General features: G+C 43.5%; 1 protein-coding gene across 1 annotated transcript in view; it reads right to left on the reverse strand.

Moving 5' to 3' along the window:
- The window catches only part of LOC311009907 (dystrophin-like), a gene marked incomplete at its 3' end in the record, with an annotated part of 116,200 nt that overhangs the window by 52,411 nt on the left and 44,229 nt on the right, over positions 1–19,560 (reverse strand). The window contains exons 2-9 of the mRNA XM_084004349.1: positions 17,987–18,048; positions 11,000–11,092; positions 9,998–10,078; positions 9,260–9,352; positions 7,545–7,646; positions 6,526–6,596; positions 5,561–5,679; positions 2,417–2,613 (exon numbers count right to left, since the gene is read on the reverse strand). Coding sequence (XP_083860475.1) covers positions 2,417–2,613; positions 5,561–5,679; positions 6,526–6,596; positions 7,545–7,646; positions 9,260–9,352; positions 9,998–10,078; positions 11,000–11,092; positions 17,987–18,048 — 818 coding nt within the window. The remainder of the gene's footprint in view (positions 1–2,416; positions 2,614–5,560; positions 5,680–6,525; positions 6,597–7,544; positions 7,647–9,259; positions 9,353–9,997; positions 10,079–10,999; positions 11,093–17,986; positions 18,049–19,560) is intronic.

Raw genomic sequence — 19,560 nt, forward strand, 5'->3', positions numbered from 1 at the left:
GGTTCCTCTGCACTCGGAGAGCTGATGGAGGTGGAAGGGGGAGGAGGGCTTGATGTGGTCATTAAACAGAGTGAGATAATAATATTACCAGCCATTACTCCAGGAAGCCCGCTCCCTCCTGCTGCGATGCGCCGCAGTAACATGACACTGACCTCTTCTTAACTCTTCCTCTCTAAAGGTCGGCGCTGGTGGATCTAATTTGTGACTTGATTGATTTTTTTTTTTTAAAGCAATTTCATTCAGAGGTTCCATCTCAATTTATTAGTCAATTTTCATTCCGACACTCACAAATTTCAGGCGGTGACTGGAAGAAAAGATTTAAGTACTCCGCACTGAAAGGTGACTACATCTCCCAGCATGCCTGGGATGAAGTTAGCTGGGAGAAGAACATCTGCTTGCCTCGCTGCCTCTGAGACCAACACACCTAGTTACTCTATATTTAGAATATACTGTACTCTTGTCTGTTTTGGACCATTATCAACGATGGGCAATACACCGACTATCAATCAATACCTCATCCACAAAAAGCATTGCTCTTTGCCAAACCAAATATTACTACATCACTATATCTACTTTATTGATGTGGTATTCCTTTTTTTATAGCCAATACTTCATTCCAACTGCTATGTATCAACCTTCAGCTGCAAATACTGTATATTGCAGCGTTTTTTAAATCCCAGCGGCTCAAGGCAAGCATAAAATTGTGTATTTTTCAAAGTACGCCCACACAACAATACGGCCTCACACACAAAAAAAAAAAAAAACAGAGATTGACCTGAACTTGTATTTTCTATTTTTTTTCATACAATCTCAGGAGCAGTCAAGCTGAAAGGTTGTTATTAACGGTCTTGTGCCAAAATGTCTGCTGATAAAATCACAATATTTACCAGAAATGAGCTGCAGTTTCTCCTCTTAATCATGCCTTGTGATTAAAAGGGTTGTGATAATGTGCTCCTCCTTAGCCTGGGTCCCACGGAGGAGTAAATATGCTCTCAAACTGTTCGTCATTAAAAAGCAGAATCCAAACAGAGCTTCTTTGTTGTGGCTGCTGGTTAGCACCTTCATTCATGTCACACATCTACAGGGGAAGAGTTTCAAACCTCCCTCTTGCCTTTTTGTTCTTTCCTCCACAGTAATGCTGATACCAGACGCTTCATTATCAAATGTATTCTCCAAAGAGTTGCTTTGATTATATCCGTTCTTGGTGTTGTCCCCACACAGCCCTGATTGAATCCAAGTCGGAGGAGGTTTGAGAGCAGAGATCATCCCCTCGGCTTCCTTCATCCCCTTCAGTTTCACTCAAACCCTACGACGGGGAGAGAGGGAGAGAGACGGCGGCCCTGCTGGGAATTCCACAAGCCCACTCTGTAATCTCGACAAAGTGGCAGGTTGGCAGGACGGCGGAGGGATTGTTGATGCAAACTCATTTTGCAATTTGGTCAGATAATCCTGTTGTGGAGCCTCAGCAGTGGACAAACACCTGCAGTGATGTAGTTGTGTAGTCGTACTGTCTACTGGAGGATTGTTGTGGAGCCGCCACAACAACAACAAGGCAACGAGAAGTAAACGTGCAGCTCTGAAAACACAACGCATGCAGAGCAAAGCCTCATGGGAAGCCAATCACCACATCTTCATCGCCGTGGTAACACCAATATGCACAGATCCACTGGAGCGAAGATGCCACGAGCACTATTCAACTAGTTCAGACAGGCAGGTCAGTCCGACGTGCGTTACCACAGAAACAAACAACAACAACGGCACGTTACTATGGTAACACAGGGAGGAATCATCACTTTTGGTATCCTAACTTTCTGACTTTTGTTTCCCCGTGAGATTGCTGTTGTGAATTATTTTTGCCGTTTTAACATAAAAGTGAGTCAAACATAACTGCCCTCACATTCATATCACATCTAAAAGAGGGTGTTTATTAGACTGAGTGAGCTAAATCACGACACAAGGCATTGTGGGAGTCAAGGTGACGGGGTCAGGGTCTCGCTGCAGAGCTCCGAGACGTATTTGATTGTGTGAAGCATTAAGGCTGCATTGTTTACCTCAGTGTTATTGGAGGAGGGTTTGTGGCGTGGACATGATGCAACCACGGCCACTTTATTGATGCTAAGCACAATAAAACAATAGAGTGGCATGTATTATTGATGAGGCGATGGAGACGGGAACCGGAGCTCTGCAGGGAGACGCTATGGAATTTGTCCTGAGACTTCACAGACAATCGAAACGCGTTGCATTGGTGGGACAACGGGTTTAGTCTATACTGGATGTTTGTGCAGGAGAAGTTATTCATTCAAACTATATTTATTCAGGATTTCTTGGAGAGAAAGTTGCTAAAAACCAAAAACAATGTGCCATCTCAGCAACGGCCGGCGATGGCGGGAGGAAGTGAAGTGTTTGTGTGTCTAACCTGCTGGGAGAAACGCTGCTGGGTCTGGATCTGGTAGTGCTCCTCCGTCGTCACCCTGGCAACGCCGGCCGAGGTCGCCCGCGGCAGCGTCTCCACCTCCTGGATGGCTTCCATGGAAACGCTCTGGGGAAGCACCTGGAAGAGTGATGTCACGTACATGATGACACTCTTCTTGTCGGGGTGAGGCACCGCCACATCTGAGGAGCAGAAAACGGGACGAATAAAGGTCATTTCAAAACTCAGGGAACTTTTGGGTTCTTCAGAGAGTCACAGACCACGTTTCAAACTCTATAAATACCATTATTGGTCATATTTCTATTAGTATTTCTGCTACTATTACAGCTTTATTATCATAATTATATCCACTGATGCTGGTATTGTCAGCAGCAAATCATGTTTATTATATTATTATTCCTGCTATTACTGCACCCATAATAGATATAATGTCTGTCATCTGGACTGATGATGTTGTGATTGTTTATTCTGTACACATGACATCTATTACTTCTGTTCATCCTCCTCTCCCTGAGGTATTTGTGTTCAAGAATACTTTTTGTTATATTTTTTAGAGATTGATTTGTGATATTGACCTATATAAATACAGTTGTATATTATATTTTTTGTGGTTTTGGACCGTTTCTCGGACAAAACAAGACATCTGATGATGTTGACTTGGGCTTTAAAAAATTCCGAGGGACCTTTTTAAGTATTTTCTGACATACACTGAATTATAAGAGGATTCATCAACAAAATAATTGTCGGTTGCAGCCCTAGTAAACAAATCTCACTGGAGGAAATAATTTTAATGAGACAGAGCTTGAAAATGAATGTAAGTATGCAAGAGCTTTCCAAGAGGCTGCAGGGGGATGCAGTCAATCTTTCAACTGTGAAAACATGTTTCTTTGTGCTCATGAATGTTAACTCTTTTTTTATTTCCCAAAGCATCAGCGTGTCAGCACGTCTGCCCCGGATCATACGGCTAAATTAAGTCCAAGGAAACGTCTCCAACAGGTGGAGGAGGACTTTAACGGAGCGGTGGTTTCAGGAGGGGTGGCAGAAGAGCCTGTGGTCCAGCCAGACAGCCCCGGGCAAAACTAATAGAGACGGATCACAGCGGGGCTCAGACACAGCAGATAAATGAACGCCAGTAGAGATAGAGAGGTTGGAGGAAAGAAAGAGGGTGAGCTGGGGGAGGAGGGAGGAAGGAGGGCTAATGAGCTGCTGGTGGAGGCTCCGTTCACAGAGATGTGTGGAGTGGGCTTCGCTCACCACTGTTGAGAATAATGAACAGAACGGAGGATGGAGAGGAGAACAGCCAGATGCAAAGTCACAAAAATGGATGCCAAGAAAGTGTCAGTGGATGGAAAGATAAAGCGGGAGTCATATTTTTGTCTGTTGGACTATTGATTTATCATCATCACAGAGGAAGACGGAGGATGCTATTGTTTTCAGCTCCGTAAATAACGGCAACATCTGCAAGTGTCCAAGTGTTGTTCAGTCCTCGGTCTTTCTATCCCGATTAGAATGAGATTTAGGTTCGGGGTGTTTGTAAGCTGCAATCACCTTCTGTACAAAATGTCTCAATTATTCTGTTTCGTGTATGAACCTGGGAATGAGCATCGTATGTCTTCTTAAGGGTGTTTTGTTAATCAGAGTCCTCATGAAGATGTTAGTGCAGGGATGTGTGTGTCTGCCCTGCTGTGATTACATCTCCCGCTGTAAACATATACCGTGGAAATGTCATTAGTTTGAAATAAAAAATAGCTTCTCGGCAGGAAAATATTGGTTTTCCACAGCGATACATAACGCAGGACAGAGAAATTACATTCTTGTGGGAAAACAACCAACTTTATTATTCCATTCATGACTTTTCCAAGTTACGACGACCCACGCAAGGTCAGATAAAACTCTCGCAAGAAAAACGTGTCGGAAAAATATTCCAAAGTTTGCTGATGTGTTCAAGGACTGTGTGGAAGAAAAAAAAACGCTTTCCAAAAGATGCAGTTTGAGAGCGGCGGAGCTGCTGGGTGTCAGCTTTGATTCCGGGCTGAAGAAGTGAACAAAGGGTCTCGAGAGAAACAAAGCAAAGAAGGGTGAAGACGGGATCAGAGGGAGACGCTGTATCAGATAAAGAAATGTGTTTTCTAATGACCACATCCTTCTAAATACAGCGTTCAGTGTTGAGCTCCAAATTGCACTGGAAGCTTGTGTTCACTCAACTCAACTAACCTCTGCATTCAACGAGGAGATGGAGACCTCAAACTTGTGTTCCCTTCTCATTCTGAGTACGGCTTCATTTGTCAGATCAGCCACATACAGATAGAATTGATGGGGACCAGGCAGATCTATGCTGGGTCCTCGTCTGAAAGGAGGTCCCCCGTGGTCATGTAGTGAATGGTTTTTCCTTACCGTGACCTTAAAACATTTCATGTGGTTTCCTCACTTCATATATCTTAAACCTCACCACCCTACAAACGAAAGTACATTTTCTACACAAAGATATTCAACACAAAAACATCCAAAACATCCATGCCAACAAAAACATCAAGAGAAATCCAAGGGAGCGTGGTCCAAGTTTGTGATTACACCATAATGGTCTGACAGCATCAAAACTGATGTTGACATCACACACAATGTGCCGCTTCGTAAATGAAAAACAACAAACGCAAGAAAAAAAAGATCAGCCGGAGGGCGAGGAGTCTTTTGAGCATGGATGCGCGGCCCAGCGACGACACGTGTTCACCCCACTTGCTCAAAACTTGTGATTGTTTGTTGGAAGATCAATGGGAATTCACGTGCCGTGATGTGTCGTTTCGAGGATTAAGCGAGCTGCGAGGGATTACAACGTTCGCTATCGTGCTGGCTCAGAGCCTGAACACAGCACTCACAACAGGGGGGATTAAACGGGACTAAATCTCAATTTCTAATGTCACGGGCAGTCGAGACCATCCAAAAACGCCCGTTCATACCTGTATGTGCTGGCATGTTGAGTATAAAACATTGCAACATTTGACCATATATAGAAAATCCTTTGTAAAAATGTTGTATTCTATATCTTTCGTAAGGGGTCAGGGGATGCATCATGTCAATGAGAGTCCCCACAAAGACAGGAGAATGGGATCAGTGTGTGTGTGTGCTAGTTACCCTCAGGGTCCAGCAGTCTGTCGATCCCCAGGTGTTGCTGTGCCTTATTAAAGGCGTGTTCCAGTCTGTCGGTCGCAGACGTCTTCTTCTCCACTGAGCTCCAATCAAAAAGCTCAGGTCTGTGGAGGAAATCAACAGGGCTCACGTCGACGTTTGAATTCATCCAAATTTAGTGAGTATTTCCTAGATATGGCCTCGATTCATTTAGTGAAAAATGAAATACATTCTACTTAATTGTTGGACCAGCTTTAAGTCAGTGAGTCTGAGCAGTCGACCACCATTCAAGAGTGAAAGTACGACAAAATGCAAACATTATCTCTGTTTTTATCTGCTGTTGTTGCTTCCGTGTGTGTGTGATCCCCCGCTCTGTATTCCTGTAAGGACGCTGAGAACAGATGTTCATGCTAGCTCCCCATGATTTGATTCATAATTGCGTGAGTCCGGGGCCGGAGACCCCGACTCTCCCGGGCCTCTGTGGAGGCAGATTAACAGGCGTCACCTCTACCAAGCCAATCATCCATCTATTATCAGGCTTTCATCCATTTACTGATTCATTAACTTATTTATCTGGACTTAATGAGGTTCGGCCTTTCCATATGATATAACGTGACGACTTCCCTCCACTAGATGTTTAATTATGCAACATCCTCACTGGCTGGAATGGCAGCTTCCCCCCCAAATTAACTGATTGGGTTTAAACAAAGGCCGTGTCGTTCTTCTAGTTGGCTTCCTGCAGCAGTGCGTCACTAAAAGCTGGCCGGCACAACCTGACCTGGTCACTCTTTTCTCCCTTTTCTGTGTATTTAATCAAATTTGGGAACTGGATTCAAAATATTTCTGTCTGCAACTCTTTGACATTGCCTTGTTGTTCCACTCCTCCTTTGTGTCTTTAGCTTTATTCTCTTCCTACGTCTCACTCTGCCAACACACACACACACACACACACACCAGCCATTTTACAGTACCTGTGGCTGTGGATGAGGGCGTTGAAGGCCAATCCATCATTCCAGCTACTGGAGAAGTTAACCACATTGACCTGCGGACAGAGATGATGGATTTTAAAGGGTCAACCCGCCAACGCAGTACGACACCGATACCGGCTTCCATTCAGACGTATAGATTACATTACTGACATACTTCCTCTCTCGGGTTGAGCTATTCATACATGTGACTGAACACTATAGATATCAAAGCTACATAGTAGCGGTAGCTAGCTTAGAAAAGCCAATTCTTTCAGGTTATCTATTTATTACTTCTGTCGGCTCCCCTCTGGAATACTTTCTGATTTTCACAGATTAGATCATATTCATGCCGTTAGTGTCTCCATGGTAACACTGACAGCTTGACGGAGCAGCAGCAGGGGGGCGGGGCTTAGCGGAGGGTAAATGACTTCTGATTATCGTATAGATGACACTTTTAAGTTGTGCACGTCTGGGACAATTAGTGGTGAAACAAACGATTTAAAGCCATATGTCGTCCCCAAACGGAGGCATATGCTGTGAGTGAGTGCCTCTTCACAGTTTAGATTCAACGCAGTGGAGAACAATTCAAGCCAAAAGAAGCGAAATATAAATGGGAGGAAAAGTAGCCTCGACAAATACTGAATACTCTAAAGGACTTTTTTTATTTATTTTTTTGTTAATTGGATTCTTTTTTGCCCTGAAAGCATATTTTGAGGATTATTTGGCTGAAGTCTCCTTATTTTGTCTCATACTTAGGGGTTTAAAATGCTAATCATCTCATGGCAGTATTCCTAGATCAGGATCACCACCTAAACTAATTCATTCCCTTCGCCTGGAGCTCATCTTTCCACCAAATTTAATGAAAGTGTGTTCATGAGGGTTTTACATATCCTGGCAGACAACGAGGAGGAGGAAAAACAACAACAACTTCTTCTTTAAGCAGCCGTATCAACACTGTAAACCACTCAAAGAGAGATGACTGTAAAAGGAGGAGATCCAGAGGCAGGAGAAAGGGGACACACCTGAGGATACTGCCGCGTGTTCTGACGAACCCAACTCAGCAGAATCTTCTCACTATTGGTCTGCTGTAGGCCCGCCATCACATCCTTCATCACATCCTTTACCTGCACACAAACACACAGAGCTGCTGTCAGGACTTCACATGTTGATTAGACCTCACAGCACGAAGGTTTGGAAGGGAATCAAAGACTTGTATATATATATAGGAAGTGGATGTAGGGACTTGAAATGTGTTTTTTTGTTGTGAGACCACACTATAAATCAAATTGAATCAAGGGACTGAATTAAGTCAAACACATCGATACATCCGTATTTGTGATTAATGACCTACAGTCTAGGTCTCTATTTTTACTCGGTGTGGGAGGAGCCTCTCCCCTGTGGGCTCATGGGAGTGGACCGGTCCAACAGTTAGCAGTTCCCATCAAACCCCATGAATATACGTCTACACATTACTTACTTAAAGTAATGTCCTGAAACACAGAAGAGGTTAATGCTAATAGGAGACCTCTCTATGGTAACATTACCATAAAAGTGCTATTTTTAAAATATCTGCTGCTTTCCAGCAAAGTCTCGACGTGGCCTGTCAGTGGATGCTTTGCATAAACACACACACAGTCAGGACACTGTGTGTGTGTGTGTGTGTGCACGTGTGTGCATGTGTGTGTGTTTGTGGATTTTTGGCAGTCCTGAGTGACAGTTTTGGAGCACTTGTTCAGGGCTCAGGGGGAGGGAGAGAGAAATGTTTTACTGCCCGGTTGTGTATTACTTATGCATATTTTACCTTTCTATCCGCCACACACACACACACACACACACACACACACACACACACACACACACACACACACACATAAAGGCACTATTTGTTTCTCTCAACATGAACTCCCACTGCCTCGCTCTCCTTGCTTCCTGGACACACACACTCATGCAGCGAGGCAGTGGATGAGTATTGGCAGAGCTCCGGGCCGGGCAGACGGATGAATGGCATAAATAAACCTGAGTTGTGAGCCTTGTGATCCAGTAAACAAAACACACAAACGGCCCTTAACTCCCAAAGATAACCCTTTATAAAGGAAAGAGTCTATTACACACGGATACTCACACACAAATACACTATTAATAGCCTTCAGTGTAATCGGGTGAGGAGGTGAAATCCCAGCAAGGGGACTCTCTCTCTCTGCATCTCTTACACACACACACACACACACAGGTTAGTCATTCCTCTAAGAATGTGGCCTGCTGGGTAAAAAACGCACTCATTTGGGAGTAGGTCACTGCATGCATTTCCACTTTAATTGGAGGGGCGCGTCGACAAAGACCGCTGGACACAACGACACACCTCCACGGTGACAGATCCACACAGACGTGCCCACGCACAAACTCACCGCAACGTCCAGGGGAATGTTCACACACACACCTCATTATACACTTGTGTTTTGCTATTAATCGCGTCATTAAGTCTACGCCAAAACGAGCGTGATTGAGACATGAGCCTCTTTTCTACTTAATGAAGAATGAAATACTATGAGAATGTATTTTGTACATGCATGTACTTTGACTGCAGCTTAAAGGGAGGATCATTAAAACACTTTTTGATACAGCAATTTGATAAAAATCCCTCACAGCTCAAAGTACTTCACTAAGCAGCATTACTAGTGACGTAGTATCAAATACTGAGGATACTATGTATGTCTTTGTGTCTCACACACACACACACCTGCCAGTGGAGAATGATGCTCCAAATGAGCCCGAGGATCAGTTTGTGATTCCCATCAACGATGTCTGCCGCTCCGATGTTCACCAGTTCAACCTGTTGGAGGGATGAACAGGTCGTTGACATCGCAAAATACACCCTCCAACCGCTTTCACTGATGACAGGTAGTATCCTCGTGAATAAAAAAACCCTTTATCTTACAGAAGTGACACATTTAATGTGATTTAATGACGTTTTTAACCACCTTGTTAACAGAATTTTGCTGGCGACAAAATCATCAAATAAGAAGCTGCTTTTATTGACTTCTGTCTGGAATTAAATATATTGTTTTAAAAAATGACTAATGATGTTGAGTTAGCACGTTATCATGTACGCTACATAGCGAGAGTGGAAAGCTGACGAGACTTTCCACAAAACTTCACAAAAAATGAAAGAAATAGAGAGAAGTCTATGATTTATTTTTGGGTACGTAGCTATCATTTGCTGAAACTTATGCATTTTAAAATGCATAAACCAAATGACACAAGAGGAGAAAGCCAGGTTGGGAAACAGACTGAGAAGACAGAGAAAAGTCAAAGGAGGAAGAAAGAAAATCTGCATAAAAGAAGGCATGCTTTTCTTAGACAGGGAGTAGGGAGAAACAGGGTAAAGGTACCTGGAAACTAAATTAGATGATGCAAATCCTGATTTAGCTCATTTTGAACTGATGCATGCGACGTGTTTGCCTGCATCTCGACTCACCTTGTTCTTCTGCAGGATCTGCAGAGCTCGGTTGACATTGTTGAAGGAGTGAACACGCGTGAATCCTCTCTCCAACCTCACCTACACACCAGACAGGAGATCACTGAAGCCCATCGGACCTCGCTCAGGGGCATCGGCGAGCCGACAGACGGCAACGTTACAATAAAAGCCTGCGTTTATGTGTGTGCATGCCATTACAATAAGGAGATGGTATCAAACAAAGGACGGCGATGATAATGTCTCTCTCTCAGATAAGAAAGGAAGGGAGGAAAGGTGGTGGAAGGAAATGCGAGACAAACAAGAACAAATGGAGAGAATGAGAAAGGATTGGATAAAAGAGAGTGATTCCAGCAAACAGAGGAGGTGGAGGAGGTAAACAGAGCCGGAGGGGGAAGAAAAAACAAGGTGGGAGTTTGATTAAGGCCGAGGGCTACGCTGATGTCTGTGTGTTTCCATCTAAGAGCCAGATTAGGATTTAAATGTTGGCACATGGCATTTATTTTTCATTTATTGAAGTGATGATTTTTTGTGAGGGATATGATTAGGTGGAGCAGGCTGAGATTAATGCCGTGCTTTCACACCATACAATGGTGTGAAAGTGTTGCGTGGTTTCAACGTACCGGAGTCAGTCAAGTGGACAGACTCCAAATGAAAACTGTTAGTGTTACGAATAAGGAATGCAGAATGACTACAAGAAGAAAACATCATTTCATCTGGAATACAAAAAACGTATGCAGAGAGAATATTGTACGTAGACATGAAACGATATGAAAATTAAACATCCTGCATCTTTTTTTAGTGAAAAACAAACAAATAATCTTAAATAAAATGAACAGAATCCAATCATCTTATTATATAATGTATATTTTTTGGACTTCAGGTGTAACCCTGCCTCTGTTTCACTAAAAGGCACAGGTTAAGCTCCTCTTCTTCACACCATCATCTTCTGATGGCAGAGTTAAAGTCTGCTATGTTACAGTATGTTCCTGTGCATATTCATACCAGCTCATGTCCTGCCAGCCCCTCCAGCAGCTCCAGCAGGCGTCTTCCATCACACAGATCTGAGAACAGATCCTCCACGGGTTGTTTCCCTGTCTGAAAGGCACACATGGACAAGATGATCAGTGTATCAGAGTGAAACCCAGCGTGCATGAATCCGTAACACTGTAATGGCAGGCAGTCAACAGTTCCCATGTAAAAGGTCAAAAGTGCAGAACAGCTGTCGGGAGTAGAGGGAGGCATCTCTGGAGTATAAGCACGAAGCGGCCCCGTGTTAAACGTGGAGATAGCAGATAATACCGGAGAGCTTGTTCTTTATCAGTGCTGTAAGTCTGGGATTACAAGCTAGCAGCTGCTTCACACTGGAAAACACTGCAGGCTGAACGCAGCCAGTGGATCCTCAATGAGGGTCCTCAAAGTGAGGAAGTACTTCAGCACACAAACATACAATCAAGCCTGTTAACAATATGTGCTCTATCATGCAATATAAACATATTTAATAAAAACATAATGAGGGTTTAAAGTTAAAGTGATCATTTTTTAGATCACAAAAAAAGACAAAAAATAGAATTCTTGGTATTTTTTATATAAAAAAATCCAATATTCTTTTCCCCAACACTACCCGATATGATCCCTGGCTTTTAAAATGCCCTCACCACACACACACGTGCATATTTCTATTCTTTTTTTTACCTCGGTTCTCTCCACAGGGCTAAAGCTCTTAAATCAAGTCCGATCAATTAGTTCAATTTAAATTGGATACTGCAAATGACCTTCATATGCACACGCTTTATTAGAGGTGTCATAACAGATTTGAGATCAGCTAATCTGGACTCATTTTCTCGGTAACACTTGATTTAGCACGGCGATCAGCGCCACGGTATTATTTGAAGACAGAGAAAAAAAGCCCACTGATGGAAGTAATTATGAGAAAGCGTGAGAGGGATTGTTGAAGACGAGAACGGGCCGAGGAAGACATGGACATTAAGCAAAGTGGAGCTTGTTTCTTCACACACAAATAACATCGTGCATCTTCGGTGCATCGTTACTGTCCTGGTTGCCTCTCCCTGCATCGATCATGCATTATTACAACCATGGCTGCCATGTACAAGTCCTCAGTCCTGCTGCCAAAATGCATGAGACGGCAAGGAAAATGTAGGAATCATAAAAAAAATACAATATAGAAAGAAGAGTGAAAATCACTTTTCTATGATGAGAAAAATCCAGCTATCAATCTTCTGAGGAACATCTTCTTCCTCGATGTTCCTTTCATTTCTGTGTTACATTTGTACTCCAGCATTGTCTCACATCGCTGTCATTTCCCTCCCCTCGTCTTTTCCATCCCTCTCTGCCCTCGACCGACCCCGTTGAGCCGTTCTGCTGTGTGTGTTGGGAGTATCATTCCAACAGGGGGGGTGAAGACTGATTTTATTAAGGAAGATCTGAAAAGCTCTCTTGATGATTTTGCACACACTTCTGAACACAGTCTCTAACGTCAAATCACACATGGTGCCGTTCCTCAATATGTGATCATGAGGTGAAAACAACATCTGTGGAGCATCTGTCAAGCTTTATTCTGCACTGCACTACTCCGGGGAACACTGATGAACGGTTATTAGGCCTTTTTTCAATTATTCCTGACGAGATTTATACCCAGTAGGGGGTGAAAAAATACTACTGCACATATTCAGAGACAACACAAGTAGACACTATGGTTGTGCACTTTTAGTTAAAGGTAAAATCTGTCTGCCCTCCACGCCAGACACAAACTCATCATAACCTGTGAAAACAAATCAGATACAGGCAGGTTTGGAGATGTCAGCCTCAGTAATTACATTTTCTAACCCGCCGTCGTCCCGTGACTTAACTCACAAATCACAGAGATGACACAAAAGATGGGACGTAACCCGAGCAGTCTGGGCCGGGGAATGCAACCTTGCATTTCAGATAAAGGCTTTGCTCCGGACACTTTCCTCCTATACGCCTCCCAGCCACTTATCTTCATTCTGGAAGTGTCTGGTTTCCAAGAAGATGACACAAGGTCTTTGAATCAGGAATCAGGACTAAACCATCTGCAGCTCGGGGACGGGGAGAGACTCATAAAGATTTGTCTACCAGGTTAATCCAGTCTATACACGTGTTCTTATCAAAACTTATCAAAAGGAAGCAGAGTCGTTATTTATCTAACACTGTATTACTGAGTGCATCTTTACAGAGCAGCTTTCTAACGTTAAAAAAACAAATAAGACTACTTCAGAGTTGCTTCTGACAAGATGTAAACGGAGATGATGTGCAGAGCTGCGCTGCACAATGCTATCAGCAATTTCACAGGCAAGAAACTGTGAAATGTGTCGATTTAATTCACATCTCTGGGGACTCGGTTTCTGTCTGTACGCTCACAGGAAAACACACCTGTACAGGGATTTTACAGTCAGGGATCTTACTCATTGTTTCCAGATGGATTAACACGACTTTAAGGAGCAGTCTTGTTTGCATCCTATGCAGGAAGATTCAATTGCTTTCGAATACATAAAAAAATACTAAAAAAGAATATACCATCCATGATAAAAAAGCTCACCAGAGGAGGCTGTATTCTCCTCATTTTGAGCTAATTAAAACAAATGGAAGTAAAGAAGCTTCCTGTTTGTGTCACTGAGGAGAAGGTGAAAGAAACTACAACTTATGTATTAACATCGTCATACATTATTGCCCTTTCTTGCACAAAAGCAGGAGAAGCTCTAATGTAGGATTGTGACACCAGATGTGCTCTGAATGTTTGGGTTCTGCCTTCCAGTCGCAGTAAAACACGTAGTTAACAAACTCTATGAAGCTGTAGTTAAAGTGATCAGGATTAAAATCAAATAAAAATACATCAGGGTTTGTTTTTTCTACTCCGTCTTACAGGTCGCTGGTGTCTAAAGGGGGGGTTAAGCCAATTGTGGGTGTTATGCACTCAATCACACAATAGAGCAGCGGTGGTTGCAGACACACCAGATGGAGGTCTGCACTCTGCTGAGTGCTGCTTTCCAGTTCACTTTAATCTCACCCTGGTGGCTCACTCCGACTTTGGACTTTCCCTCGATGGTAATCAAACCCTCCAGTGCACCAAATCTGTGTGTGTGTGTGTGTGTGTGTGTGTGTGTGTGTGTGCAGCTCCAGGAACCTTTAGTTTAAACATCGTCATCCACCCAACTCCCCTGTATATTATACTGTATATTCAACACATGTTGGTTTCTATTTAATGCCCACACAGATAGATAAAACATGCATTTTATGTATAAAAACAGGTTACAAATTTGCATGAAATAACCATTCAAACTCGAATCACGTAGATGATTAAATAGATGAAATAGCACGCCTGGTTTTGTTTTCTTCTCACAGATAATGTGCTGGGTTTTATCGCTGGGCTCCACTTTAAAAGCACGACCCAACGCACTCCCAGGGTAACGTCCTAATTATTGTTTGCCGGAGTTTACATAAATTGAAGCTACTTCACTGAAGAGTCAAATCACCTCGGAAACAAAGCAGCACACAGGTGCACACAACCATTTATTGTGTGGTAATGTTGGCTGAAGTTCCACAGCGGAGTGAGGCGGTGAAAATGACTTCCAGCCAATCAGACGCATCGAAAAAAGCTTTTAAAAACTCCACCCGGTGACCTTTAAATCTAAGTTATGAAGCCGTGAGTCGACAGAACAAGCAGCTCATTCAGTCTCACGTCTCCCACGCTGCTCTTACAGCAGGTTCAGGTTGGTTTCGACTGGGATATCATCAGTCAGCTGTTCTAACTGTGTGACAGCTCTTCATTTTCACAGCTCGACTCAGAAAACGGGTCAGACATCTCAGAAGGAATCCCCGTGGAGTCAGAAGTCACACAGGAGACTGAATGATAAAGAACAGAATTAAACTTTTATTCCTACTTTCTTCTCTCTTTACATAAAACCACAACTCATCTCATCTTTTCTCTCCGGTTCCTTTTTGTTGCTTAGCTCCATTGTCCCGTTCCCTCTCCTATCAGAGTTTGTCTGCAGTTTGTGAGGATGTGAACACACAGTGACAGCCAGGGTGTGAAATTAACACCAGGTGCTGGGTGAATGCCATCCTCCCCTCTCTCTGTCACCCCATTCACCTCCTCTACGCGCTCGCTAAGGGGGATTCATTCGTCCATTCTGAAAACCGAAATAATCATCAACCAAACTGTTTTAACTACGTCTTCTAAAATACAATTATAGTAGTTTCTTTCACAATTTTGAACCAAAATTCAAACAAACTACAGCACCTAAAATAAACCAGTCTTTATAACAAAGAAAGTTCAACTTTTATAGGGGGAGTAGTAGTAATTGGAGTAATTAGGTTGTGAAAAGTCATGAAATCCTTCATTTAACAAGTCAATTAGGATCCTTTTTTCACGGTGGACACACTAATGAAGTGCAGTCATGTGACTATGCAACACGGAGAACCAGAAGGTATTCATTTACACAAAGTGGAATGGACAGAAAAGTACATTTCACTGGACGCGTTGTGCCGGAATGCAATCTCTTGAAGAAGCAGCAGCTGTGGTTGGTAAACAAGAAGAAAGACGTGGTTCCTGCCGCGGTGACACATCCTCGTATATTCCTCAAGTGTCTCTGTTTATGGTTTCCTCAGCAGCAAATCACACTAAAACCAGACACAACGCTGCTTCACTGCCAGAGACACCCCCGCCTTCTTTCTCCATCGTCCTGGTGTTACCACACCTTCCACCAGACCGACCGTGACTCCTGTCCCTGTCCGACCTTTTGTCTTCCTCTCACTCATCCTCCATCTCCTCCATCCTTTGTCTCCTTCCCTCTCCCATCAATTCCTCCCTTTCTGTAATCTCACTTTCTCCCATCTGCTGTCTCAGTGCCTCATACTCTCCTGAGGTCTCTCTATGTGAGAGAGAGAGACTCGTGGATCTCAGATGGGGTGCTCATTATGCTCGGCTGAGTTTGGATGGATAAGAGCCGATCTCTCTCTCTATCTCTATCTCTTCTGCCTATCTATGCCCCTCTTTCTATCAATCTTCAAGCCTCACACCTTCAAATGTTCTCCCGACCTCTTTCTCTTATTCATGCTTGGAGGGGATCCAGAATGCTGGGAGGACAGGGGATGAGGAGAAGAAAGAAGAAGAGGAGAGGGAGGGAAGGCAATGAACCCAAAAGAAAAAGGGAAAGTGAGAGGAAGAGAGGAAATATAAATGTAAAGGAGGAGAGGGAAGGCCTGTCTGTCCTCCTGGCTTTAATCACCTGGCTTGGATCACATTGTTTCAATAGCTTTACTCACACACACACAAATGAGCCCACACGCACACACCTAGGTCTCCATCACCATGGCAACGGCACACCTCCAGCACCCCGGTAATCAACTTTGAAAACAGGGAATAGAAGTGATGTGTCGGCACGGCACAAAATACCACAAATAAACACACATGCAGAAGCACGGGGAATGTAATTAAAATCAAATTCAAAACAAGTCGCACCGTCCCCGCAGGACGGCGGCGCTCGGCAGACACGATAACAATTAGGCATCGCAAATGGAAAGAGATGACAAAAGAAAATATCTATTCTCTGACAACAATTCCAGATTCAGCACGCAGAATCAAAAAGTAAAAGGGAAGCCTGGAAATGTGCAACACCCCCTTTATCCCAGCTTCACCGAAACCCACTCTCCAGAGAGAGCGAACGTGGCGGGAATGTGTGTGTGTGTGTGTGTGTGTGTGTGTGTGTGTGTGTGTGTGTGTGTGTGTGTGTGTGAGGGAATCACAGCCGTAAAAGGAAATGTCTCTCTGAAATTGCCCGTGACTCTGGGAGAGGAAACAGAAAACTGCTCCAGATGAAAGGACGGGGGAAGACACGGCCCGCCTTTGCAAACAACAACAACAACAACAACAAATCCTTTTCTAATGTCCATTTTCTTCTGCAAATAACAGGAGGAAACGAATGGAAACAAAACCGGGGACGGTTCAGACGGACAGAGAGGGATTCAAGGAAAGTCGTGACAGAATCCTGGATGAAATGAAATGGAAATAAATCGCCTTTTCTTAAAAAGTTATATGAATATTTCTGCATACTGGTGCCTTGATATTGCATATATTGGGTCTGACTGGAAGACTCCAAACTGTATTCATGTGTGATGTTCGACCCGGGAGCCATTTCACTGCAGAGTCACTGTATGTAATGACCCCGAGTGACCTCTAGGAGAATCACAGCCTCATGCAACTCTTTTGAAGAAGTCTGCAAATGATTGCAAATCACAGCATTGATTTTTCAAGTTCTTGATGACTTAATGTGGTTTGGAGGGAGTTTGATCAGTTTTATAAATGATAAAAAAGTAAAAGATCTGTGTAATAAATGCTAAAAATTGCTGCAGCTCCTTATAAGACACAATAGAGCAGGGAAATGAATCATATACTTGTTTTAAGCCTGTTACTTCATAATTATTTAATTTCATTTCTTATTCATGACCACCTGTCACACTGCTGAGCTGCGTCTCAAATTAATCTTCAGGTTCCCAGCTTTCAGAGGACGTACACCTCTTTGATGTGGCGTCTGCCGTTGACCTGCTGCCTCCCCCCGTAAACCAGGACAAAAGCTGGTCCATGTGGATCTTTAAGGATGCTGTCACGATGCAGGTTCAGATATCAGAATCGGCATTGGGAAGGAGAAACTGGTATGAATAGGTGCAGTGCCAGCCAACCATTGTGCGTGGCACTGCTGCATGATGGACAATAGCTCATAGCACACATGGGGACCGCTTCCATTAAGAAGTCATTTTCAGAGCAATGGGCCTCGGCTATTCAAACCCAGGTTCCAAGGAGCAAGCAATTTATATTTTGCTTGTTAGAATCGGGGGAAAAGTTAAAAATGTTGTTGCAATTTTTTTTTAAATAGACAGAAAAGAGATAAAGAATCTGGTTAGAGACTCTGGGACAGGAAGTAGAAGGCAGGGACTGAGAGCGGACGGTCTTACCTTAGACAACTGTGAGTTTACCCATTTTGTGAAAGTCTTCTTCTGAACGTCTTCTCTTTCATCTGCCGGGAGAAAAAAAACACAGTCAGGAAACACGGAAGGATGTGTCCAAAATCAATACACACTCTGTAGTGACTTAGCCATGATGTCCCACAATTTATGTCCCACAATTCATCTTGGAAAGCAGTGTAACCCGACGGGAGACAGAGGAGAGAGACATGAAAATTAAATATTTAATGAGAGCCGAGCATCATAACACAAACGCCCACAAAGTACTTTATTTATTTATTTGGGAAAATACACATATTTTATTCTTAATACAAGAATAAAAGCCTCATCAGTTACCAGAGAAACTTAAAATCACTCACAGCATTTCAGAGGCAACACAACAGAACGGCCATTATTCCTCCAATACGTGGTTACAACATCCTACCAGACTCCAGTCTGTCCGACTGAGTGGTTCACTATCTAGATACAGGCGTCTGTATCCCACACACACACACACACACACACACACACACACACACACACACACACACACACACACACACACACACACACACACACACACACACACACACACACACATAATAAGTGGTGCTCAGCATGAGGAGAGGCGTCTGTTATTTTGCATCCTCATCATATCAATCAGCGTGCCACTTCCAGCCACTCACCGCCACGTTAGACGACAAACTACAGTCCCCCCCACTTGTTGCCCTGGTGGAACAATCCGTCACTTTACACACTTGACAGCATGACATGAACCCAACCTAGCCTGCAGCCCATTAATGACCGTTAATAAGAAAGCCATATGTATGATATATCAGGGGAACGCCGCTCCACTGAGAGGGTGTGTTCTGGCCTGTGACATACATCATAATTCAAACGTCCACACGGTGACTTATAATAACGCCTCTCTCCCGCCTCTCTCATTTGGCTGGAAATAGGGTCACTTCCCATTACTGCGGAGAGTAAATGACACTCTCATGTGAAACAGGTTAAATAATATACCGGCACAGATAACGGTCCTCCTTCAGTGTGTATGCATGTGTGTGTGTGTTGACACCAGCCAGGCATTGACTAATGGAGCTGATAATGAAACTTCTCCCTTAATTAAAAGGTCCTGCGTTGAGCAATGCACTGTGAGATGCCAGACACACACTCACACACACACACACACAGGTACACACACACACATCCAGCGCCGATGCTGAGCGGTGAAGCATGAACGAAACACAAGCATGTAGCACGCAATCTCATCTAAAGCAGGTAATCCATTCAAATCGCTGTACAGTGTGTGTGTGTGTGTGTGTGTCGCTGTGTTCCCATAATACAAAGGATTCACTTCCCTATGCATTAACGCCAGTGAGAGTGCAATGTCCTTCTGCATGGGTTTTCAATTCATGTTTTCTTTATATATATTTCACAATATTTGAAACTTATGGTCTGTGTCACATCAGAAACACAAAGAAAAATGATCGTTTTCCTCTTAACGGACAGCTGTTCCTGAGCAAACATCTGGATTTGACGAGTCGGGATGAGAGTGTGTTGGTTTGAAAGGCTCTTTGTGAATC

Source organism: Eutrigla gurnardus (genome assembly GCF_963514095.1).
Source record: "Eutrigla gurnardus genome assembly, chromosome: 24".
NCBI lineage: Eukaryota > Metazoa > Chordata > Actinopteri > Perciformes > Triglidae > Eutrigla > Eutrigla gurnardus.